Consider the following 24,858-nt stretch of genomic DNA (forward strand, 5'->3'; position numbering starts at 1 on the left):
TCTCTACTTGCTTTAAAATATTATTTCTCATTTTTTTTTAATTATATTATTACCAGCACTTAATTAAAGAAAAAAACAAACACATATATAAATTTAATTAAAATTAATAATATAAATAAATTTTTTTCATGGATAAATTTTTTCATCCAACTGCAATTAATTTGTTTCCATCTGTCTGTTTCCATGAAATAAATTTTTTCTGCATTCAATATTTTCATCCAACTGAGTGAAAAAAATTTTGTGAGAGAAATTGTGTTTGAGAGAAAGACATTGCAGATGTGAAGAAAAGTTCAAAAGAAATAAAAAATATTGGGTGCAAAGAGGTGAAATAAAAAAACAATAAACAAAAGAAAAATAAACAATATTTTATTTATCTAGTGTGCTAAAATGAATAGCTCCAAATTGCTATTCACTGTAGCAATGTACTTATTCTAACTAATGACAAGCTACTCTGTTGGAGCTAAAAAAGGAGTAATAATAACTAAATATAACTAATATTGGTCTTTTAGCTAAGTTGCTGGATATGCTCTTAAAAGTGGTTCCCATTTGAATGGCAACATTTTATTATTGGCATGTCAAACATTCGTTGTATTATTTGAATACATGGAAGAGAATTTCCCATGATGGAGATACTTCTTCAATCGCATTTGTGTTCATCCATGACTTCCTCAATCATAACAAATCTGCCCTTCTCTATGGAGAGCTGTGCTGCAACTCCTATAGCAACTGAAATCAAACCATCTTGCAGACCCACGGCAGGAGCTTGCTGGCCTTTAGCTCGGATTGCAGACAAGAAGTTAAGGTGTTCCAAGTAGCTCGACCCATGATGCAGCCCATCGTACCTGAAAACATAATATCATTAGAAAGCTAAATACATAAAGATGTTTTCCTTTGTAGACATGGAAAATGACAATCAAACTCTACAAGAAAGCTGCTACTCACTTTATTCGCTTATCCTCAGCTTTTGAAGTTTGGACACCATCTCTCCCTGCCACTCGGCTACCAAAACGCACTATACTCTCAGGAACAAAGGCCTCCCCCTGTAACAAAACTAACACGCTGATCCTGAGAGGAAAGAACATTTACAACTAATGGGATATGTCAAATCTAAAATTCAAGTGGAAACACCATAACAGGCCACCACTTATTGTGAGGATTTCTTGTTATTAGGCTGTCCAAATGACACATAAATTTGAGTAGCTTAAGAAAGAAGGGTTGCGGGACCCAGTAGAGTGCACACACTGTAAAGTGATCAGAGAGTTTTACCTTTCCAATTTCACCAACAACAGATATTTCTTGCTCATTTTTACTGCCTTCAGCAAACATGCAAAGGTCAAGCATCCCTCGAGAACCATTGTCAAATTCAACAATAACATATGCATTATCAATAATATCTGGTACCTGAAAGCATAGAAAAGTTGTGAATAACCACGAGGGTGGCCAAAACTTAGAAGGGCAGAACTTCCGGTATGATACTCTCCATTTAAGGCTAAGCTTCCACATTCCAACTTTAATCTAAATGACAAGTAGCATTGCACAGACAAAAAAAAAATATCTTGCATTTATTTACATGGTAGTAAAATAAGTATTTAGGGTCTTTGTTTAATTACAGGAAATCTTTGTGGGGGAAGGAAAACGGTGGAAATAGAATTAGAATCCGTCCGAACCGCACCCTTATCAGTGAAAATGATTTTCACAAATTATAGTCTCAGGTATGCATATGCGAGTGGGAGCCCAAAGCCATAGTCCTTAGGTTTACAGACTATTTAATGCCATTTTGCAGGCAGTAGACTGGTTACAACTACCTAGTAAATCAATGGTACAATTTGAAGGCATGTTCAATTTAAATTGGGTATATGACTTTTTTAAGTCCTGCAGGAATATAATTTAAAAATATTAACAGATAGCTAAACTTGTAACCTAAGTTTTTAAAGGCATATCTTTGTCACATCAAAGTTACCTTTCCATCATAGATTTCATCCTTGTGATTAACATCAATGGCTCCAGAAGCCATTACACGGACAGGATTTGCCCCTGCAAACAACCTCATCAGATCAAAGAAGTGGCAGCACTTCTCTACCAGTGTTCCCCCCGAGTTAGCATTGAATCGGTTCCAATTGTTGACCTATCACAAGCATAGGTCCATAAGATGGATTGCTACACTGTAATGATAAAAAGAGCAGCATTATATACCTTAACCAGAAAAGGAAAGCGATGTTCACGGATTGCCACCATCTTCACGGGTCCAAGATTTCCGCCCTTAACTATTTCTATCAGTTTAGCAACAGGTGGCATGTATCTGTATTCCAGACCAACTTGTACAAGCATATCCTGCCTCTTTCTAGCAGCATTTAGAACCTAATTCAAGACACACTATCTGAAACACATCAATAACTTGTAACAAGTTCATAACAAGTTCATTTCATTAGTGAATTCAGTAAAATATGTGTATATAAAACAACATGTAAGCAGTGAAGCCACATGATACTAATAGAAAATACCTCTTTTATACTTCAAAGAATCCTTGAATCAGGTTTGGTTTCCAACATACAATGAAATACAATTCATTTTCGCACACATTTATTAAATTTTGTACCACTTTCCTACATTCTCCCCACTACTTATGGAAAATTCATCCACAATTAATCTTTCGGAAGTAACTTTTGAGACCTCAATTACCCCTCAATCAGTGACAAAATCTAAACTATCAGCATGGGAAATCAACCAGATAACAGGATCAGCCATCAAGCATCAAAATGCTACACTAATGTGAATAAGATAACTGAATAGATGCCACGCAGCAAAAGATACAACTAAAACTGCCAGTAGCAAATCTAGAAATCCATCAGGAATAGATGCCACACACCAAAAGGCACATCTCTTTTGCTGATGAGTAATGCTACACACACTCTTATTCTTTCATTCCCACTCTCTCCCACCCGTAGGTAGCTCCCACTCTCACCATTGGATCAAAATCCGATATTAATGTATCCCAAATCTAATGATGAGAGTGAGAGCCACCTAAGAGTGAGAGTGGGAGTGAAAGAGTGGGACTATGTTTAGCATTACTCTTTGCTGATTTGGTAGGCTAGACAAACAAATGGTGCCATGTACATTAACTCAACTCAGCACAACCTTACTGCATATTGCTCACACAGTCACACATTATCCATGCAAGTCCCCACCAATTGTCTACCATTTGAAAATGAAAACATATGCTATTTTCGTCATGTTACACATTGCTTTTGTTTTATTTGCTTAAAAAATATCATACTGGTTTCATGACTTTTTCACCATCTATTTATCATCCCATTCATTCTTGAAGTCAACAATTCATTGACCAAAAATGGGATTCAAAAGAATTTGTGACAATGCTTGAATCTTCAGTTGAACACAATTCAAGTCTTTGAAGTTACGCATCAAAACAAAGAGGCATCATGTTCAAATGCAAGCTTGCGAACCTTGCATAAGAGGGTGATTTATTGTACTATCCATAAGATGAGTAGCAATGCAATTTACAAGTTCTATGTAGGGATTAATACATGTTAGTGATGCCCAGGGTGGAAGAAATACATCTTATCAAAAAGAACGGGTGGCATGAATCATACTACCAAATAACTGACCTCTTTGCAGTGAGCGACTGTAGTGCACAATGGCTTTTCCACCAGGACATGATGGGGTTTCGGGTAATTGATGATATCCATAAGGATTTCATAGTGGGTCATGTTTGGAGTTGAGACAACCACAACATCACAGAGACCACTGTCCAATAGCTCCTGGTGTCCTGAAAAAGCCTTCAAAACTCTTAAAGTCAAAAATATTTTTACTGAGGAAATTCTTAAAGTAAAGCACAAATACAAGGCCCCTATAGAATGGATCCATTAGTACCCCAAGCTCTGCCTCAGGACATAGAAAAGCAATTGCACAACTTCCATGACAGAATCTTAGGCATCAGGAACCTATCAATTTTAGTCTTTAATTAAAATTGATCGTGGTTACAAATTACAACCCCAAATTTCTTATGCCCATAACTGACCCAAGTTAGTTGAACTGTTATCAATCTCAGCCTTAAAAAGAACTAAACAACATTTGATACCAAAATTACAAAAGCATAATGTTACATGTGAATCCTATAAAAATAATAATAATAATAAAAAAAAAAAACCAATAATGTTATACACAGGAGTAAAATCTTGAACTTATAAATTGGAGCATACAAAATATTCAAAGTAGAACGCGTAGACATTGGTGTTTGGTCACAGTTCACACCCTATGTCACAGAAAATATAAATATTATTCAATGCCCAATTTACCAAAATCCCTTATAATATTAACTTCTTCATAAGCTAACTAATTAAGCAGTCAAAAAGCGGTACCTTGAGTTGCCAACCAAAGGATTGTGCTAATTCTAAGGCAAGCTGTTGGGAAGGGACATATGGGTCAGCTATAGCAACAACGACCACGCCTTCTGTGCGAAGATGGTGCAGATTGATGAGGTGCTCTCTGCCCATCATTCCCACCCCTACGATCCCGTACTTCACGGTGCTGTTCAGTGCAGCCATGGCTGAGAGAACGCTCATTTACCTCCACCCTCACAGTCTATGCGTTAGTTGCTTCTGTTAAAGCTAGTGAGTCCAAGTTCGAGAATCGAAGACAATGGCTCATCTTCTTAACATTTTTGTTTTATCCTTTCAAAAAAAAAAAAAAAAATCCTAAAAATACAAGAAAAGCACTCAGCTACAATATATCATGTTATAATACTTTTTCAACCCAAAAAAAAAATCCCAAATCACATTAATAAACTGAACCAACGATGCCCAAAAGCTTAAAAATAAACAAAAGGGTAATCAAGCTCTTCGCTAAATGATGTTTACCGCGTAATTATAATTTTGTCATATTATCACTTGGCAGATATTATTTTTTAAATGATAATCATTGATCTGACAATATCTAATAAATCATTGAAACCCAAATCAGAAGTTGAGATTTGAAATCCAAAATGAAAATTATTGAAACCCCTCTTTGTTCTTAAGCACTACTTGATTATCACAAAAAAAGGACCCTTTAAAAAGGAGAGACAGAGAGAGAGAACACATATACTTACTAAACCGAACCAAACGAGCAGAAATAGGAAAAGAAAGCGAAAGGGAGGATAACAGGAAACCAATGGAATGGGTGGAATAGGTAAGAATGTTTCTACCGACAGTTATTCTTTCCTGTCCACCCATTCCGAAGAGTTCCAATTAACTCATTTTCCCTTTCGCCCTTACTCCTTCAGCCTTCTCACTCAAACCCCTCTCTCTGATATTTTTATCACCCTTTTTTATAAGAGATTGGAAGAAAGAAAGCACTGTATTTAGGGTTAGGTGGAGAGTGAGTCACGGTTCTGAATCCTGATACATAGGAAGCAGACGCGTTGCATCGCTTTTCTTTTCTTTTCCTTTCTTTTTTTTTTTTAAAAAAAAATAAAATAAAATGCTCAGTATTGTAAGCTTTTTATTAAATTGACAATAAAAATCAAACGGTATAGGTATATTTTACAAATTTAATAATAATTTTTTTTTTTTAAAAAAAAACAAAGTGAAAAGATAGCACTAGCAGTGCCAGTGAGATTGACATTAAGAAAATCAAAAGTTGGGAAAATAATGCGCCTGGCTCTGCAACTTGATTAATTGAAGAGAAGTTAAAGCACTGGAATATGCCAGCCACCAACTAGAAGCATCTTACTTTGAAGTTTGGCCACTCACAAGGAAATCACAACCACATAAAACAAAGCTAATCCCACCGGGGGAGAAGCAAACAATGGCTGCCCATCTTTGGCAAAAGATGCTTTCCAACATGAGGCGGAGAAAATTTGGATGAACAATGCCCCCAAATATTGTAAAAATTGTATGCCTTAAATGTTTTATAATGAACACATGAGATTTCACATTAAAAAAAAAAAAAAAAAAAAATTGCCAATAGTAGTTAGTAGCAGTTAATAACTACTTAACTATAAGGTCTTTTCAGCTATAACGTAGCAATACACCCAAGTGAGTTTGGCTATGGGTAAAATGGTGGTTACAATTATGGCTATAACCGTCAACAGTAATTAATAAAATTTACTAACTGTTAACTGTGTTTTAAAGAAAAGTTAAAAAAGTTAATTTTTTTTTTTAAAAAAAAAAAAAAACCAAAACGACATTGTTTTTATGGTAATATGATAGTACCTTACTATAAAGGGCATCATTTCTAGATTTATATATATATATTTTTTATACATAAATATAACTGCATTTATGTATAATATACATAAATGCAGTTAGTGGTTAGTGTTTTTTTCAAAACTTAAAACCGCTAATAGTAACTGCCAAGGTGGGTAGCAGTTTTTTCTAGCCGCCTTAAAAAATGGTTAACGGTTAGTGCGGTTAGCAATTAGTGCGGTTAGGGGGCAGTTAATAACCACTCACATTCTCACCCTAAGTTTGAATTGTTTTGAAAATTAAAAGTACAATTTTAAATTAATATTAAAAAAAAAATGTATTATTTAGAAGTGGTTATAAATATTTGTATTTTTAAATATGGTTAAATACTTTTTTGCCTTCTATTTAACAACTTTATTTTTTGTCCTTCGGATTTGGTTTTTATTACACTTGGTACCTCGGTTATAAATAAAGATGGAGATGATACATCTGTCCTAAATTTGATGAAAATTCACGTCAGTACCACTAAAAATGAAACATGTGTCCATATATGTAGTTAAAAATTAAAATGATTAAAAACCCTTAATTTTTAATCACCTAAATGCCCTCAATTGGGGATGGCCAAACCACACCTAAGATTGGCCACCTAAGAGCCAACCCTATTTTTTTTTTTCATTGACCTTTTGGGGTGGTCTGCTACCCCAAATTGGCCGGCCTAGGTTGGTTTCAACTCGAATGGCCTCAACAACCTCGAGGGTGGTTTTGGCCACCGCCAGTTTGCAGCTTGGGCTTAAGGTGCTAGGTGGTTGGAACTACTACTTTTTTTTTTTTTTTTTTTTGGTTGTTTTTTTTTTTTTTAATAAAATTTTTTTATAGAATTTTTAATTATTTTATATATATATATATATATATATATATATATTTTTTAATTTTTAATTAGGTATATTGTCCCATGTCCTATGTCGACTTTCGAGTTTTTAGAAGTGCTGATGTAAATTTTCTTCAAATAGACGGAAGTGGCTATCTCCGTTTTTATCTCTACAGGATAAAGACTCCATGGTAATCTATACACAAATGAAAACCGATTGGCTAAAAACACAAAGTTGTTAAAGATGCAAAAAAGTATTTAAAAGCTCTTAAGTAAGTAATGTTGCACAAACAAAGGAACAATCCAGCCATTGACTAGTTTCAATAATCACTGTTCAGCAATCAAGCAAGTAGCCCTAACGATATTCTTCCAAGGTATTATTGGCCGCGCCGTTTCCATCTTCTACAGTAAACCCTAAGATCCAAGCTCCTCCGGCGAGGTCATGACACAGATCAAGCTTCGTTTCATCATGGAACATAAACAAAATGAAATGAGAGACCAAGCATACGTTAGCAAACTACAAAAGAATGATGGACTACGACTAGTAAGAAAACATGTTCTAATTAGGAAATAAAACATTTTTAAAACCATTCATCCTTTCCAATCACCCTCAGATCTAATAGATTCTCACGGATCTTTATGATAAAGGTAAAACGAAGAAGAAACAATTTGCTGGATTATAAACTGGGAGGAGAGCTGCAGAGGGGAAAGAGAGGAACCAAAGGAAATCCTTGGAATGGGGGGAGTCGGCAAAGTAAAGTGGCCCTGAAAGAGGGACACCATCATTTCTTTGCCAGCCCTCCCATCTCCAAAAACTTCCTCCAACTTCATCTCCCTTTCCCCCTTCTCTCTTTGTCTTGCTACAATCAGAAAGATTCCTTCTTTGTGTGTATTGTTGTACAATAGGGAGACTCTAGGGTAAATATAGAAAAAGAGGAGTAAAGGAGAAGCAAAGGATATGGCTCCCCCCCAATAAAACATTGACATTTGTCTATCACGTTCATTTGGGCTTTCTCGTTTTCCAGAATTTTGGGCCTTGTCTTTTGCAGGCCTATAGTACTCCGGTGGCTTCCAGCTACCCCTGTAACCTGTCGGTGAGAGTTTTAAGCTTGACTCAAGAAAAAGTGCCCCGACAAAGGTGCAACCTACCTCATGGTCTAATGTAACATTGTTTCCTTTCATTTAGGGTTCACTTAACCTATGGCCCACATAATATAGCTTTATCGGGTATTTTTTTCAATTGGGGATATTGACAATTTTGGTGGTTTAAGAAAATATTGTTTCAATTAAAAATTTAAAAGAGACGTAATTAATTAAATGGTAGTTTTAAGAGGAATATGAACTTTTTCTCGTTCAGTTCTGTTTCTTGAAACCTTCTTTGACGTCTTCATTTTCACCCAATTTTCTCCGTTTCCCTTAATTAACCTACTTGCGAGTTGCGACCATTCATGTACAGGTAAGAAGATTTAGGGATAGATTCCTATTTTGGATCCGAATGGCTGATATCGGACAACCTCCTGTTATTGGATCAAGATCAAATACGTATGCACCAGCAAAAGAAGAAAAAAAGACCAGCATGTATGGCTGCTCGTGGTCGTGGGGAAACGTGGGCCCAGGAGTTAAGCAACGGATTATTCCCATCAATGGGATGAGTTGTAGTTTTTGTTGTAAATGGCATCTCCTGGGCGGAACAGTACTCATATCATGGTTATTTAAATGACCTTACATCATTTTCAGTAAAAGAGCAAATAGTTAAATGTTACTTTTATTTAAAATAACTCTTCAAATGTTTAAAAATTTCTTACATTAAATTAGCTAAAAAAAATAAAATAAAATAAATATTTGATTGGAAGAGTTAAAAAAAAAGCTAAATGTAGTAGCACTTTTCAATGAAGCTATTTTATTTTTTATTGTTTTTTTTACCTGTTTTCTCTTTGTCTCAAATATTTTCCTACTTTTTCTCTATTTGTTCTTTTTTTTCCAAAACTCTTCACATTTTTCCTCTCACGTACATGTTCTCTTTTTTCTAAAACTTTCTCATTTTTAATAGTATTTAAATGATATAGATAAAAATTAATATAGTTAATCGGATGTAGGAAACTTTTAAAAATTTATTAACTAAACTAGATAAAGTACGTTTTGAGAAGCTATTCTGCATAAAAATTTGGCTCATTCATTAAGAGTGTTCTTATAAGCTTAATTTTTTTTAAAAATAGTGATTTAATACTCTCACCTTCATTGGGTTATGGGCACCACGACTGACTGGGGGTTACTATCCACCCCACACAACTCATTCGTACAATGATTGGGACTGTGGCCACATTTAGAGAGAGAGAGAGAGAGAGAGCGCGCATCAAGAAACTCGGCATATCAATGATTTATGTATATATATATATATACAAGTGAATCCTAATCACCGTGGACGCATAATCAAATGAAATCATTACGAAGACTTCTTTCTGGTTTCTTGGTGCATGTAAAATCACCAAACATCGATCCCATTGAAGTATGAGGTTTCAGTATGTCATTTTTCAATAGAACAAAATGGAATGCTTATAAAAGAAGAGCACATCTCTCTACAGAACCGTCTTCCAAGTTCCAAACTTGATCACCTTCCGGCCGGGCCAGAAATTAAAGCCTCCCAAAAAATTTACTCATTCTAGATCTAGTTTATCACACTAATTATTCTTATCGTGTGTATGTCCATGTGTTACTTGCTACATCTTGAGTATTATTATTATGTACCATTCTCCATCTTACGCTTTATAAACATCGATCGATCTCCGCTTTACTCATACATCACAGTTTCTCTCACCATTCTCTTCATTTATTTTCGTGCGATAATGTTGTTTACCTGTCCAGCTTTATTGCCTTTTGCATAAGCAGACCCATGGCTCTCTCCTGCTCACTGAGCGCATGGCGGAAGTGGCATCGATGACCGTAGGGGCAGACAACGCCAGCAAGGACCATCCTGCAGACCTCGGTCTTGTAGCGTGGGTGGCGGAGGACTGGGCGGAGCTCCTCCACGCCATGAGCGAACTGGCACTGATCTCCGTAAGGGCACGAACCGATCTCCTGCCATTTGTTACACAGCTCCGTCTTGAACATGCCTTGGTTGTAAACTTCTAGTTCAAGTGCCTCCTCCTCTTTCTTCCCTCCAGGCACGTACACCTTTTGCTGTATGATCAGACAAAATAACTTAAAAGGATCATCGCCAAAAATTACATGAAAATCCCACGTGTTTTGACATGATGCATGGTTATATGACAAGAACCCTTAGATTACTCAAATGATACAACGCATCTTATTGATTAGACTCATGAGACTTGGGGCTTCATGCCTGTATGGCTGTCTGTTGTAATTTCCCGACTTCCTCAGCATCAGGAGTTGAGGATGAGATCATGATCTCTAAAAGACGTAGACCCCCTTATACTTCGGAAAGGCCAAATCTCTCTTATAGAAAGCTGTATTTTATTGGGCAAATTGTTCTCTAGACTGCTGGGCAAGTGGGCATCCAAGCTTTTAGGCTTTTCTAAAGCTTTCATTTGTTCCGGAAACCATCCCACAATGTCAGCAAGTGTCAAAACGATCCTACCTCAACTATTTTCACATTATCAGTAATTCAATGCATTTTAAATGATCGCGCGACTACAGTATCTTCGTTACGTTAACTCTTTCCTTATGTTACTGAGTACTGGTGGCTTATCCCGTATTGATGATCATGGATAGTGGGCCTCGTGGCATCCGATTATTGTCTGTGCCTCACATCTAATCTTCTTTTTCAATCGTCACTGCATATTGGGCTCGTTTGGGCCCTTATGATCCCGAATTGAGCTTGTCCACGTGGCCTTCTAAAACTTAGACAAATCTGGACGAGAGGTTTTATCCTCTGAGAACGGGTTCTTCTTTTTCCACCTCAACCGTACAAACATGAAATTAAAACCTAACGCTGCATGAGCCTTATCCCTCCCCAACCCCCCCCCCCCCCCCCACCCAAAAAAAAAAAAAATAACCACAAAAAGGTACACGCTACGTGCACACAAACGTCTAAGTGAAGCTCCCGTGCACATCATGGAACGGAACCATATCTTCCTTCCAGTACTATCATACTCATTAATTGGCACCTAATTAAGCTAATAAACCTTTATATTCGTACGCATGTCATGATCTAAGTCCTTAAAACCCAATGAATCCAGAACTTCCCGTGGCTCTCTCCATAGTCTAATTAAACTTGTCACCCGCTTCAGTTTTTTTAAAGAAATAATTTCATAAACATATATACATGACACTAACTATTATTTTCAGAGCTCTTCGGCTATTTTCATTGCAGCTTACTAAACAAAACCGAGATCACAGACATGGTGGGAGACACCAAAACCGCTTTCAATTCAATACTCCATGGCGCAATCACAAAAAATAAAAAAAATAAAAAAATGGCATTTAGGTAATAAATTTGGAAAGTGTATCACTTTCAACAACAAAACTATTAGATACGGCTAACATCATCTTAGTTAACTAACAGGAGGTCTCGTTTTATTTGATTGAGAATGCAACATGGCATCGTGTCTATGTATCAACGGTGGAGATTAAAACAAAGGAAATCTCATTAAAAATGAGACTTTTACTGCATCTAACGGAGCAAACTGTACTAACACGGGGGAGGGGGCGGTGGAACACAACACGCAAATGGTTCTGCTTTTTCTGTCCTCGACAAATCAGAGCGAAAAATTTATCCTCAAATCTGCAAAACCATAAAATAAAAAAATAATAATAAAAAAAAAAAAGAAAAAAAAAGAAGGAAACTCAATCTCGATCAGTCTCAAGAAAAGAAGTGAAAGGGTTTGGTTGAGTCCAATTTGGGTTGTTTGATGGATTAAACGCATGTAGGTCGAATATGTGGGTTAGTGGGAGTTAAATTTATGCAGCTTGGGGTGATTTGGATCTCCGTCTATGAATCTATGATGTTTGATTTATTTTATTTTATTTTATTTTGCCTAAAGCGATGTTTGGAGGGTTACTAGTACACAAGTTTCTGTGAAAGGGGCTGGCCTTAGGAGGTTGATTGGTGTTTGCTCCGCTTCATTCGTTTTAATCTCTATCGTGATAATTACGACAGATCGCATTCTTAATAAAAAGAAAACGAAAAAATTAAAATAAAAGAGAATCTCCTGTTAGTAATTAAATAAGATGATGCAAGCCGGCCGGACTTAAAATGTTAAAGAGTATTACCGTAACGTTGAGTGGACTCGTAGTGGGAAACCGAGTCGAACCCCGAGTTACGCCTCCACCTCTAGCACTAGCCTGAGTCGCCGTCTTCAAGTAACCACTGGACCTCACAGAGATACTCTTGGGCAACGAGAATCGCTTCCTTTCCATCTCAACATTCTGGACCCTTCCGCTCTCGATCACGCTCGTTGGGCTCCCATCCGCCACGTCATCCCAAGCAGAACTCCCCTCGTCCCCAATACTCAGACCGCGAAACGCGTCCGGAAGCCCAAACGGTGCCGTGTAGTCGGCGGAGGGTGAGCCGAGCCTGATGAAGAGGCTCAGGTACTTGTTGAGTTCGCAGTTCACGGCGCGGAGGTGCGTGTTCTCGCGGCGGAGGGCCTCGGCTTCAATGGTGGCCTCATGGAGGTGAGTGAGGCAGAGAGAATGGCGATTCACGATCTCCTGGTGCTCCTGTACGGAGCGGGAGTGGTAGAGATGGTTGGATATGACGGTTGAGCTCGAGTCGGAGAAGCCTGAGTCTGAGTAGGGGGACACGGAGAGGGAGGATTTGGTAGGGAAGATAGGGGAGTAGAGGGAGGTGTATCCGACGCCGTCTGTATGAAGTTGGCACTTGAATGGGGAGGATCTGATGCTTGTGGTGGTGTCACTGGTGTGTCCGCCATGGGCGGTGGAGGCCGCTTGGTCCTTTTGCATTTTGAGCTCTTGAGTATTGCTGAATAAGAATAAGAGGAAAATTATTGTTTCAATTATTTTACCGTAAAAAAAAAAAAAAAAAGGACAAGCAAAAGCAATTAGGTTAATGATATATGATTTTTCCATTATTTTTCCGATTATTCTCTGTTTTCTACGATTTTTCTTTTTCTGCAATGTCAAAGAACTCTTCTGAGTCTCTGCCGCATTCAATAAACTGATTTCCGATTATCAAATTATTACCTAGCATAAATGGCGAAGATATTGAGATTTCCGATTATCAAAGAGTTTAAAAGTAATTACACAAAAAAGCTAAAAGAAAACTGATTCATAAGTAAGAAACAGATCGATCACAAGAATAACATTGGAAATAATCAATTCGTCCATTAATAAAGCAAAAATCAGAAACAGAGATTAACGTAGCTCTGCAACGTCGAAGGAGAACTCCTCAGCATTCAAGAAACTGATTTTCGGAAATACATCGATATCATAAAAATGGCGAAGATATTGAGATTTCCGATTATCAAAGAGTTAAGAATTAATTAAGAAAATAAGCTAAAAGAAAACCGACTCTTAAGTAAGAAACAGATCGATCACAAGCATAACATTGGAAATAATCAATTCGTCCATTAATCGAACAAAAATCAGAAATAGAGATTAACGTAGCTCTAGCCTTTGGATTCATGAACCAAAGCACAGAAATATGAAATAAATACAGAGTTTACATTGAAATAAACTAACAGAGCAGAAGAAGAAATTGCATGATTGGATCAGATTAAATACGGTTGAAATTAGAGAGAGAGAGAGAGAGAGAGAGAAAAAAAAGAACTCACCTGAAGCAGCAAATAGCAGAGAACCTCTTTCTCTGGTTTTAGAGAGAGAGAGAGAGAGGAATTCTGTGGGAAGCGAGGGTAGAGGTGGTTTTATATTGGGAGGCTTTGGAGGGAAAGAGAGGGAATGAGAGAGCGTGCTTTGGTGCGAGGGAACTAAGAACAAACGAATCTGAAACCGTTTTGGGAGACAATGGTAACAGCCATTCACCACATAGTGCCCTTTTTACTTCCAACTACCCTCACAGTCACGGTTACAAAGCTTCGCTGTGTGCTATCAGGGGCATTTCAGTCATTTCAACGTACTTGAAGCTCGTACAGTAATCTGCTGTACGTTACTGTAATGGGAGAAGAAGGATAACAAACGATTGAGCCTTTCTACGGTGAAAAGGGCGCGTCGAACGGTTTACGCTTCACTTGATTTGGGTCCCATCATGTAAGAATTTAGCTAACCGGAGAGTGATTTACTGGAGAGAGAGAGAGAGAGAGAGAGAGGGTGTTTGGAGTTCACGTATTTAGAGCGCCCACTTCATTGGTCACATGCATTGGCAAACAAATTGCACGTCTCGTGACCCAAATCCAAAATTTCAAATTGACTTTAATATCCTCGGGTTTCCAAGTTAATTATGACAATGCCTTTTACATGCATACTTGGTGAATCAGTTATTCAACAACTAAATTTTAGGGCTTAATTTAATTGAGGATGTAATGTTATTATGATTAGAAATTTAGAATGAAAGCTTGAAATTTTACCTTAAAAACAAAATTTCACTATATTGTGCCACATGGCATTCACGTAAACTGTCATATATCAGTTTATAAGGGATTGTAGTACAACTCTAGTTTCTATGCAGTTCATTTTACTACAAGTTTAGTGCTTAATGCTGTTTTAAGTTCTCTACTCTTGGCCATTTCAGGTGAGCATGAAAATGATTAATTAATTAGTCAATGACACTCTCTTAATTATTTTATCAATTATGAAATGTCACATCAACTTGTATGAAAACTATAGTAAAAACTGTAGTATTCCAACCATCTTTCTTTTCTTATAAGCACTATGAGTACCTGCACGAGAATATTGATTGATATAGTGCTTAACATAGGATGAATAAATCAAGGTTAAACTGCTTTTTTGTTGATTTTATTGTAGGATCCTTCAAATGGTTGGTATACATTAATTACCTAGAAAAAAAAAAGGTTTCGGCAGAGGCCAAAAATTCGAATAATAATCCCACAAAAGGGACCCAGTTATAATATAATATAATATATTGTTAATAGTTGTTTTTTCAAGTTTGAAGGGAAAGGTAAGGTGGTGTGACAGAGGTGAAGCTGTGTGTGCAAGGTCCCATTGCGGTTAGAGAGGGCATTTGATTAAATTGTTGCTTGGTTTAGAAGCTTATTGGTGGTTTTGGGGTTTCAAAATTTCAAGTCATGAAAGTAGATTAAGACATATGGCATTTAGGAAGAAAGTGCCATCATGTGTTTTTTGCTTCTTTATCACAACTATAACAACCTCTTTTGTTTTGTCCAATAGCTCCCCTATCAAAATCTATTATCAAATGTTTGGTGAATAATAGCATCATCATGCTCGCCTTCCCCGCCCATAGGCTACAGCAAACACTTTTTGATGCAACCATTGTCAATTCAGCCACACATTTTTCATATTCTAACCTATTATTATAAACAATATTAAGCTTCGTTTCTCTTTCATTTTCATTACATTTGTCTATTTCCATATTTTATTCTACGTAGCTTTAGAGAGCGAGAGAGGCATATACTTTATTTTAATGTCGCAAAACCATAACCTATGCTTTGGGAACTCAGCATTTGAAGTAGAATTTTTATGTGAAATTCGGACAACTTAAGAGAGGGAAGTTTTGGAGCTGACTTATCTTAGGCAAGTAAGTCTCGCATCTTAGACTGCCTAAAACAGGTGAGCCTCGCAACCGCTCTCTTAGTCTGTCAGGCTTAATGGATTCATTTCAAATGCCATGCAAACCATCATCAATTATTTGAATTACTAAGGAACATTCAAAGCTCTATTGGATTATTTTCGGTGTAACTTGCAAGAAATAAATGTGTTTTTAAGAATTGCCATTGCTTCCCACCTAATTACTACTATAATTTTTCACATATTGGTCAAGTGACAGTTCACTAATTTTTCATAACAGGGAATGAAGAGATTGCTACGTACAATCAGTAGAAACTTATACAGGGACTCAACTGAAGTTTTAGGGAAATTATTCTCCCAGAATCTCTTCTCTACAGACGCATAAAGAACTTTCATCAATACAAAGCATTGAGACTTTTTGCCTCTCTGATAGAACTTGAGCACAGACTATACACATACATGGGATTGAAAGAATTGGTTGAATTAAAGCCATAAACATGAGTGCCACGAATGTGTCGAATTGAAGCTAATAAACATGAGTGCCCCATGGGGGCTATTTCACTCCAGAATTGAAATATGTACAACTCCAAGATGCAAAGCTAACAGCTTCTTGTCACATCAATACCATCAGAGTCATAGCCCTCTGTCTTCACAAATCTTCCTTTTACCCGCTTCCGAATATCAGCTCTAACTTTCCGAGAGGGGTAACGAATTTTGTTTTCATGCCTGAAAAAGGAAGAACCCTACATTTACCATAAGAGAGCATAACCAAAAGAAATATACCTCACATTTCTTACGACAACCTTGAGCTGCTCTAAGTCTAGTCACAATTGAGAGCTTGGTAAAAGTACCTTGTGAGGTTCTATTTTGGTAGTAATCTACATCTTCATCCCAGATAGATCTAGTGAGACCTTTTTTTTTTTTTTCTTTTTTTCTTTTTTTTTTTTTCTAGGAAATTAAGCTAAATAATCTCCAACCAAAACAGAAAATAATTATTTTTCCAATAGAGTGATTGTGTGCATTCAGGTTTTTGAGTTACTAGGTTTATAAAATAAGCGTATTATGAAGTGAATGCATGCGAGAGGAAGAGACAACTGTAATCCCGTGGCATTTACTGAAATCTCAGAGCAATTTATGATACTCACTGGAAAACCTGGTAGAAGAGAGAAACATAATACTCACAGTCGAGACTTCCTCTTCTCTTTGTACCTCATCATGGCAATTTCTCTGGCCTCCAGATGTGCACCCTCAAGGTAAGGTGAATTATATGAAGGCTCCCCTCCTGTAATGTAAGGAGAAATTCCGCTATCAAGACAATCAGTACCACTGCTCTCCGCACTAAACCTCGAAAGAGAGAATGACAAAGTTGAATATGATGGTCGAATTGGACGAGGACAATCCGCGCTTCCAGGAAGGTTATGAACTTTGTCGGAAGGACCTATGTATTTGTCCATATGAGCCGACGGAGTGATGTGAACAGAAGAAGCCACCGAGGCATCCTGGCATGACATAAAAAGAAGGAACAGAAAAAAGAAATAAAAATTATATCAAAACTGGATACATAACGCATGTTGCCTTAAAATATTCTGAATGCCTGTGAAAAATACTAAAATCTCTATCTACTTGTACAAAAGGTTCACTAATTAACAAACTTAGCGCCAAACAATTAATGACCAAAAATTCAGAACTTATATGCTCATTGGTACCGTTATCACCATGAGGGCAAGCTCAGGTAATCGACCCAGCTACCTGCCTAATTGCACCATACTCCCCAAAGTCAACTAAGTCCCAGCAAGAATTTGCAAGAGCCACAAAAACCTATTATCACTAGGCCTAGAAGTCAGAGAATGCCTAGCCAAAAAACTTTCTTGTAAGCGGAAAAAGGAGGACAGCTCTTGTTGATGGTCACTTAGAAAGCTATGCTAGTATATAAGACGCAATAGAATGGTATATCTATATATTGTCCGAGAATTTGAAATGTCATAGAAGTAGATTGGTTAATAGGGTATTTGTGACATGCGCATGTTGAGGTATTCATCTAAGCAGCGAGTGATTTTAAGAATAAATCATAAAACATAATTATTATTATGAAGCCTAGATTAAATTCCTACCTCCATCCCTAAATACAATGCTCCGAACTAAGCTACAGCACAGTATCACTGGTGCGGTGACCATTTAGACTTCCAAGTCAAGATGGGGATAGCAGCTTCAAGTACCCTAAAAGATCTACATACCACTCTACTACTAATTTACGTTAATGATGATATTTGCAGGTGTTGACAAACATTTTCATTAAACTATTGTAACGGCAATGAAACCATATGCCTTCCAGAACAAATGTAGACATTTGCAATTGCAGTACTCGGTTTACATGCATACATGTTTGTTTTTTGAAAATACTTGATGCTAAACATGCTTACTTTACCATTTCTTAAACCCAGTGCAATATTTTACATATTCATTGATGCATTCAAAGTTATTATTGATAGCAGTGCATGACCTCACTACCTATAATGGTTATACTGCTTTTATGAATGTCGTGAAATTTCTATTTATGTGTAAAAGCGTCCTTATTAGTGTACTTCTCAGTTCAGGACCTATAGTTTAAAGTTTCTAAAGCCTCTTCCTAATCTTCAAAGCATTTCTCCTATTCATTTTATTCTTCCTTGTTTTACAGGGTAGAGGGAGTTAATACATATCAACACATTGAAAATTTTAAATCTCAGCGATAGTGTTTCCAATTATAATGCTATTCTAAAAAATGTTTCAAATTATAATGACGTTTTTGAAAGAGACAAGATGCAGCTACAGTACCAAAAAAAAGAAAAAAAAAAGAGAATAGTAATGATTCAGACCTCCATAGCACTTGCATGCCTGTTATCTGAGGTGTCATGGGACAAATCCTTCTCTAAGGAAGAGAACATGTCGTCTTTATCATCATGCATAGCCCTGATTGGATCTTGATCACCCCCAAATAGTTGATCACCTCCAAATAGTTCTTCAAAGTTTAGGAATGTTAAATCAACATCAGGTATGTTGAAATCATCATCACAAACAAGTTCTTCACAAACCCCGAGGTCTTGTATAATTTGAGGCCACAGCTGCAAAAATCAATGAACAAAAATTAATTGTGTAGCATGAATACAAAGTGTTGTAAAATTTCAATGTGACTAAATATGTAATCAGAACCAACTGCTCCTGGACAGCCTATATGAGAGCCATAAGTCTATTGTTGTCAAGCGATGAAATATCCAAAGATTGAGATCAGGATCTCAAGTCATACACGATACATGTGGCCATGTGCACAAGCTGACTGTGTCAGAAAGCAAGCAAGGGATAATCTAATTATTGTCAAGATAAGATAGAAGTATAGGATGGAGACGAGCATCATGAATATGAAACAAGTACTCTGAAGTTCAAGACATGCAATTTTACCATGAAACAAGTTAGACTAAAGTCAGCTCAATTCAACTCAGCAAAACTTTGTCTCAGAAATTTGGAGTTGACTAAAGAGACCCTAATCTACCATTCTGCACCCACTTCACTTTGCAATAAGTTGCACGTGAAGGAAATTACTAACTGTGTATCACAGTTTAATATTCAGAAATATGAGGCATTTAGTTGTAAAACTTGTCTTTTTTGTTTTTCTTTTTGTTCCACGTCCAAAACATGCTAAAGACTTGTATATCAAAGTTCTAAGCTTACGTACCTCAAGTGAAACCATGGTCTAGTATATATTTATAAATATCAATTGTTCCATTGCGTGGAACTTAGCATCACAACTTGGATACAGAGTAAATAATGAAAATTGTGGCGAGAGTGAACTAACACAGTCCAGTGCCCCCACATTGAGAAGCAGTTTCACTTATTCTACTGGCACATGCTGATTAATCAAACAATGATCCAATTTAATGACATGATCATAATTATCAAACCTGACTACTTTGAACTGGACTTTTATATTGCCAGAAGGATTCTCCATGCAAAGGAAGCCCAATATTTGAAGATGAAGGCAAATGCTCCTGTTGAGAAAATGTGAATGGCAAAGTGTCTGCTTTCAGCTCCTGAAGTGAATCGTCCATTTGTTGAGGATCAGTGCTAAGATCCTGGGAATGTTGTAAATGCTGATCAATACTTTCATCGAACTTCTCTGGAGCATGTATTGAAGAAGATATGTCAAGTTGTTCTTGGTCACGTATTAAAGGCGAAAGGTTAGACTCATCAGTGATCTGCAGCCTTTTCAAGTCAAGAATCTGTTGAAGAATATAGCTAGTGTGCTGCTGTCTAACTTTATGTATCTGCAAGTGAAGCGCAATACTAAAACAGATTATAGAGGTTTTTTGTAGTCGTAAAGCAATGCACACAAACATAATCAGACACTTTAATGTGTGAAATATATCAGACCCCAAAATAGCTGAAGAGACTGCAACTCATTTATAATAGTACACTATCTAGTTCATTGTCAATATCAACAAGAAACTAACCAAATTTCTGAATTGCCAGACTCTTAGCATGGATTAGATCAATATACTCCATTCCATGGGTATCTGAATTGATTATATATAATGCACATTAAAGTTATTGTCAACAAGAATTTATCGTCAGATGAAGAGTTAACCCCATATTCAAAGTCATTACAAACACCCTACTTGATCCAAGCTAGCAACCATGAAAGTGAAACCACACACTTGATCAGTAGGAGGAATCTGATGTAAACGAGGATGCAAGTCATTTGCAAATGCTTCTAATAGTAAAGTCTGTTAAGGTGTAGGACTTTTGATATATCTGAAGGAGTCCCTCCTCATCATTGTCATCATCAGCAGCAGCTGTCTTACCTATTTCTGGCAGGTGAGTAGAACCCTCCACCATAATCTACCAGAAAACAAGGAGCTCTAAGTAAAACTAACAATTATTTTATCCATTTTAACAATGGAGGATGTTGGACCTCGGCACTAGAGATTTTTCCATTTTAGAACGATATGATTCATATTAGAAAATAATAGCATATGGATTTTGATGTGAGGTGTCACTAGTCAAAGAGTTCCATATATTTTCAGCAACACAAAAGTCTCTTACTACACTAAGACATAGACAAAGTAAAATGCTTATGAACCTCCTCAAATCTAAGACCCTATCCCATGTCAAGGATTAACCCAATCATAATTCGCATCAATTCCCCCAAAGTATCACGTCTTTCCTGGACTTGAACTTCTTATATTATGAGAAAAATGAGAATTTAAACATAATAATATTATCATGGATCCATCAAAGAAGAACATATATAGTGTTAATCCTGCTTACCTTACTTTGTTGACGGCTTGATCCCACTTCAGATTCTGCTCTGGAGACTAGGGTTGCACAATTCAATCTAGATGAAACTGAGAGGCCTCCACTTTGTGAGCTAGATTGTCCTGGAATATCCAAATTTACAACGGTGGAATCCCCAGAACCACGTGAAGTTGACACAAGTGAATATTGACAAGTACTACTGCCTGCTTCATTTAGTTCAAAACCCCACAACGATGCAAAATCCTTAGCAGTAGGGCATCCCACGTAGCTGCTGATTACCTGTTTCTGATGCTGGTAAGAGCCATCATGCTGGCTTCGGTCACAGCTGCGACACATGAACAATCGGTGATCTGTACACCGAACATAAGCTGGGCGGTACCTGCACAAGTCACATAGGATGCTTCGCAGATGTCGACTGGAAAGTGCATTGGCTGAATGGACCTTTGCATCGCAGGAAAGGCAAAGATGTGCTGCATCGGCCTTACAATATACAACTGGCCTCAATGCTGTGCAGAATTCACAAATTTTTTCCATCTCTTACTCTGCAGTCATAAAGAACTCCCAGACTCTAAAACCTCATAATTTGATGTTTCACATTTGAGTTTCAGTGAATATGGATATCAATTCCGCTGATCTTTGAAGCCCAGAAACCTTTAACATTAAAGACACTGTCAATTATTATCATGACCATTCCCCCCTACAGTTTCCAAAATCTGAGAACCATAACCATACCAACGTGACAAATGTGGTATTACTGCAATTTAAAAAATAATAATAATAATAATAATAATAATAATAATAATAATAAACAACTATACCACACCTTGCAAACATAAAATTATTAAATTCCACATCTGAAGGCACAACTGTCAAAAACTTAAGGATGTGCTTGTGAACAGTTCTTTTATCACTTTTCTTTTGCCAGAACTTTAAACACTTAAGGGTGTATCTTAAACAGATCTTGTATTTTTATTTTCTAATGTGCCCTAAGTTACAAACACTTCTTCTTGGATGGATGGCTCTAAGGACCACGATATAAGCGAAAGCCATATCTGGTTTTAAAATTGAAAGACTGCAACAAATTGTCCCATTGTTCTGCACCTTGAAATGAATCACCTCCTTCAAAGGTCCTTATTCAAATGCGCCAAAAAAATCATGCCCTTATAGGATCACTTTTACAAATACCATTCCTAATATAAATAAACAAACAGCAACACCACCCATGAACATCTTAATTTCTCTTAATTCTTCATTACAAGGTTCCTTCCATGGTGACTTGGATTGATCCCAACTCATCATAATTTGGTCAGATAGTATTCAATATGAAAAACTATACAATTCAGGAAACATCCTTAACTCATCAATAAATTATTTATAATCTTCAGTAACTTTGCCAGAATATTAAGCAACTTTCTCCATCCCACCATAGACTTTTCCTCAGTACTGATAAAGTTGTAATCCTTACTTATGCTTCATCTACTACATCTACCACGATTGTACTTTACCTATCACACCTACCTATTCTTGTAAAGCTATATACTAGGATGGAAATTTAAATGAAATCACATTTGTCATGAGAGCAAAATTAAATGAAATTAATTAGGAAAATTACAAGCTCAGGAGGAGATTTGTAACATCGTATTTTTCTATATAATAAAATGTAGGCCATTGAATTTTATCCCGCTTTAATTCTATGTGTTCTCCCTTTCAGCATAATTTGCAATCCAAACACGCCCTGAAATATATTTGTTTTTCTTTAACATCAGTTACACATATACGAGCTCCAAAATTCAAATCCAACCAACCAATTACTCTGTTCCTTTCATAAATCCAACTGCAAAACTGCAGTTGACTTATCTGCATCTGAAAGAAACTAAACGCGATCTTAGCTAAACAAACAGCCAAAAAAACCCCCCCAAATCAAGTTTATATCCAATCTCACTTCACCAGTTGACCCAAAAACTCTTCCAAACTTTGATGCGTAAGAAATTAAGATCAAAGTTGAGACATTCAAAATTTCAAAGATCACATGTACTTCAAAAACGAAGAAAGAACTTCAAAAAAAAAAAAAAAAGGAAGAAGAAGAAGAAAGCAGAAAAGTACCTGCGGATGAGTCAAAGAAAATCGAAGAAGAGAAAGCGGTTAAGCTTTTTTCTTCTTCGGAGTTCGAGTCTCAGAGAGGTTGGCTCTATGTTCTCTATCTTCTTCTCATTTCTTCTATCTTTACTTTTAGTCCTTTTTTGTCTGACGTGTGCGCTTTTGAGCGTGAACTTTCCAGCGTGGAGCTGGACACGTGGCATGGAGCGTAGGTCCCACTGACGTTATCTCCGAGTTGCATGTGAGTAAAAGTAACGACATGTGATCCAAAAGTCTACTGTATGTACCTGCCTCAGCCAATGGGAATTCGCCACGGCTTTATAGCGGTTAGGAATTGCGGCTACGAGTTTCACGCTGGGTGCTGTCTACGCGCCTTTTTTGGCCCATTAGCCACCGGGCAGGTCTGGTTTCATACCAGAAATAATTGCTTTTTTTCTCACGGCACTCAATACCTTCTATAGTCCCGACTCCAGAACACAGAGTTATTATGTTATAAAAAGTATACAAAGGAAAATGTTACATAATAGAAGTTTGGGATTTGGCGTAGATACAGTAAAAAAAACTTCACCACATGTGCCGTACTTTTTTCAAAAGTTCCAAAGTTTTTATTATAATTACCTTATAAATACTTTACAAACTATCTTACAATTACTTTTCAAACCGGTGTGAGTGTGACAAGGTGAAATATAGGTAAAAAAAAATTAAGAAACAAAATTTGATATATAAATATAATTGTTTAATGGTTTACATGATAAATCTTTATAATTATGATTTTCCGTTATTAGACTGCTCGAATTTCTAAGAACCATCTAAACAATTATAATTTTCCGTTATTAGACTGATCAAATTTCTAAGAACTATCTAAACAATAAGATAAGGATATCTTATTTTTAGGCTACCCAAATTTTTGTTATTCCCCGTCATTGTTTTTGCATTCGCATGCAATGGTAACAAAATAGTCAGGTCTAAGGACCATCCGGACCACAAGAATAGAGTTATTCAAATTTTAGCCTAAGAGGCCACAAGGCCTACCTATTTCAAAAGTAATGCAAAAAATTACATTTTTATCTCATAACTATCTTATAATGCTAATGTGACAATGTTAAACAACCGTTACATAAATCATTGCTAAAAAGAAAAGTTCAGAAGTTGATTAGTACCGCTAGCTACTTCACCATTATAAGATAATTATGAAATAAAAATGTAATTCTAATAGTACTCATTTTAGACCGTCTAAATTATAAGACCTAATTACTTAAAACAAGTGAGCCACGTAACTTTTTTACCCTCCTACAAAAAATGGGACAGCCAAATACAATAAGCTCTAATACGAGGAATTGTATGCGTCAAAGGAAGGTAATACGCTGCGACATTGTAATAAATTCGGGCGGACCATGAAGCAGCCGGTAGGTGCAAAGCATTCAATTGAAGATGCGACATGAGATAAAGAACAACCTGTATGATACGGCACTCTTTAAGAACCTGTACCTGTCCGCCGTGAATTGTCGTTCGCTTTTTAGGCACAAGCCCCGCATAGATAGAGAGTGGGTGGAGATCAAGCTTCAATTTTTTTCTTGCAAACAAGAAAGAAGCGACCGTACCACTAGCAATTGCAAATGACAGAGGCAACAAACCACCCCAAGCATCTGCACATGCGCCAGATTATATACTAGGGCATATGTCCTGTCAATTTAGAAGAAACCTCTAAACTTTGACAAGACATTTTTAAGAGAAATGACAGTTGGGTTTCATTTTGCCTAACAGTACAATTTCAAGACATTA

General features: G+C 36.7%; 3 protein-coding genes across 6 annotated transcripts; all 3 read right to left on the reverse strand.

Annotated features, from left to right (window-relative positions):
• Positions 1–340: 340 nt before the first annotated feature.
• LOC132183903 (Oxidoreductase family protein) lies at positions 341–5,375 on the reverse strand. 2 transcript variants are annotated; one of them, XM_059597372.2, is made up of 8 exons: positions 5,105–5,176; positions 4,377–4,688; positions 3,624–3,794; positions 2,194–2,358; positions 1,961–2,125; positions 1,267–1,401; positions 943–1,040; positions 341–842 (listed from the first exon to the last, which is right to left on the reverse strand). In XM_059597372.2, the coding sequence occupies exons 2-8, from the start codon at positions 4,578–4,580 to the stop codon at positions 638–640; spliced, it is 1,143 nt and encodes a 380-aa protein (XP_059453355.2). In that variant the 5' UTR covers positions 4,581–4,688; positions 5,105–5,176; the 3' UTR covers positions 341–637. The 2 variants fall into 2 exon arrangements, with proteins under 2 accessions (XP_059453355.2, XP_059453363.2); XM_059597380.2 differs by lacking the exon at positions 4,377–4,688 and having other exon boundaries at positions 3,624–3,784; positions 5,105–5,375.
• A 4,397-nt stretch (positions 5,376–9,772) lies between these two features.
• LOC132167364 (Zinc finger C-x8-C-x5-C-x3-H type family protein) lies at positions 9,773–13,880 on the reverse strand. The gene is made up of 3 exons (XM_059578316.2): positions 13,803–13,880; positions 12,280–12,991; positions 9,773–10,227 (listed from the first exon to the last, which is right to left on the reverse strand). The coding sequence occupies exons 2-3, from the start codon at positions 12,970–12,972 to the stop codon at positions 9,901–9,903; spliced, it is 1,020 nt and encodes a 339-aa protein (XP_059434299.2). The 5' UTR covers positions 12,973–12,991; positions 13,803–13,880; the 3' UTR covers positions 9,773–9,900.
• A 2,060-nt stretch (positions 13,881–15,940) lies between these two features.
• Positions 15,941–23,172, reverse strand: BBX27 (B-box zinc finger family protein). Of its 3 annotated transcripts, none has more exons than XM_059596091.2 (6): positions 23,083–23,172; positions 20,992–21,630; positions 19,626–19,988; positions 18,546–18,791; positions 16,900–17,189; positions 15,941–16,416 (listed from the first exon to the last, which is right to left on the reverse strand). In XM_059596091.2, the coding sequence occupies exons 2-6, from the start codon at positions 21,511–21,513 to the stop codon at positions 16,290–16,292; spliced, it is 1,548 nt and encodes a 515-aa protein (XP_059452074.2). In that variant the 5' UTR covers positions 21,514–21,630; positions 23,083–23,172; the 3' UTR covers positions 15,941–16,289. The 3 variants fall into 3 exon arrangements, with proteins under 3 accessions (XP_059452074.2, XP_059452066.2, XP_059452083.2); XM_059596083.2 differs by having other exon boundaries at positions 16,873–17,189; XM_059596100.2 differs by having other exon boundaries at positions 16,352–16,416; positions 16,836–17,189.
• Between the last annotated feature and the right edge of the window lie 1,686 nt (positions 23,173–24,858).

This window comes from Corylus avellana, chromosome 2 (genome assembly GCF_965113065.1).
Source record: "Corylus avellana chromosome 2, dhCorAvel1.hap1.2, whole genome shotgun sequence".
NCBI lineage: Eukaryota > Viridiplantae > Streptophyta > Magnoliopsida > Fagales > Betulaceae > Corylus > Corylus avellana.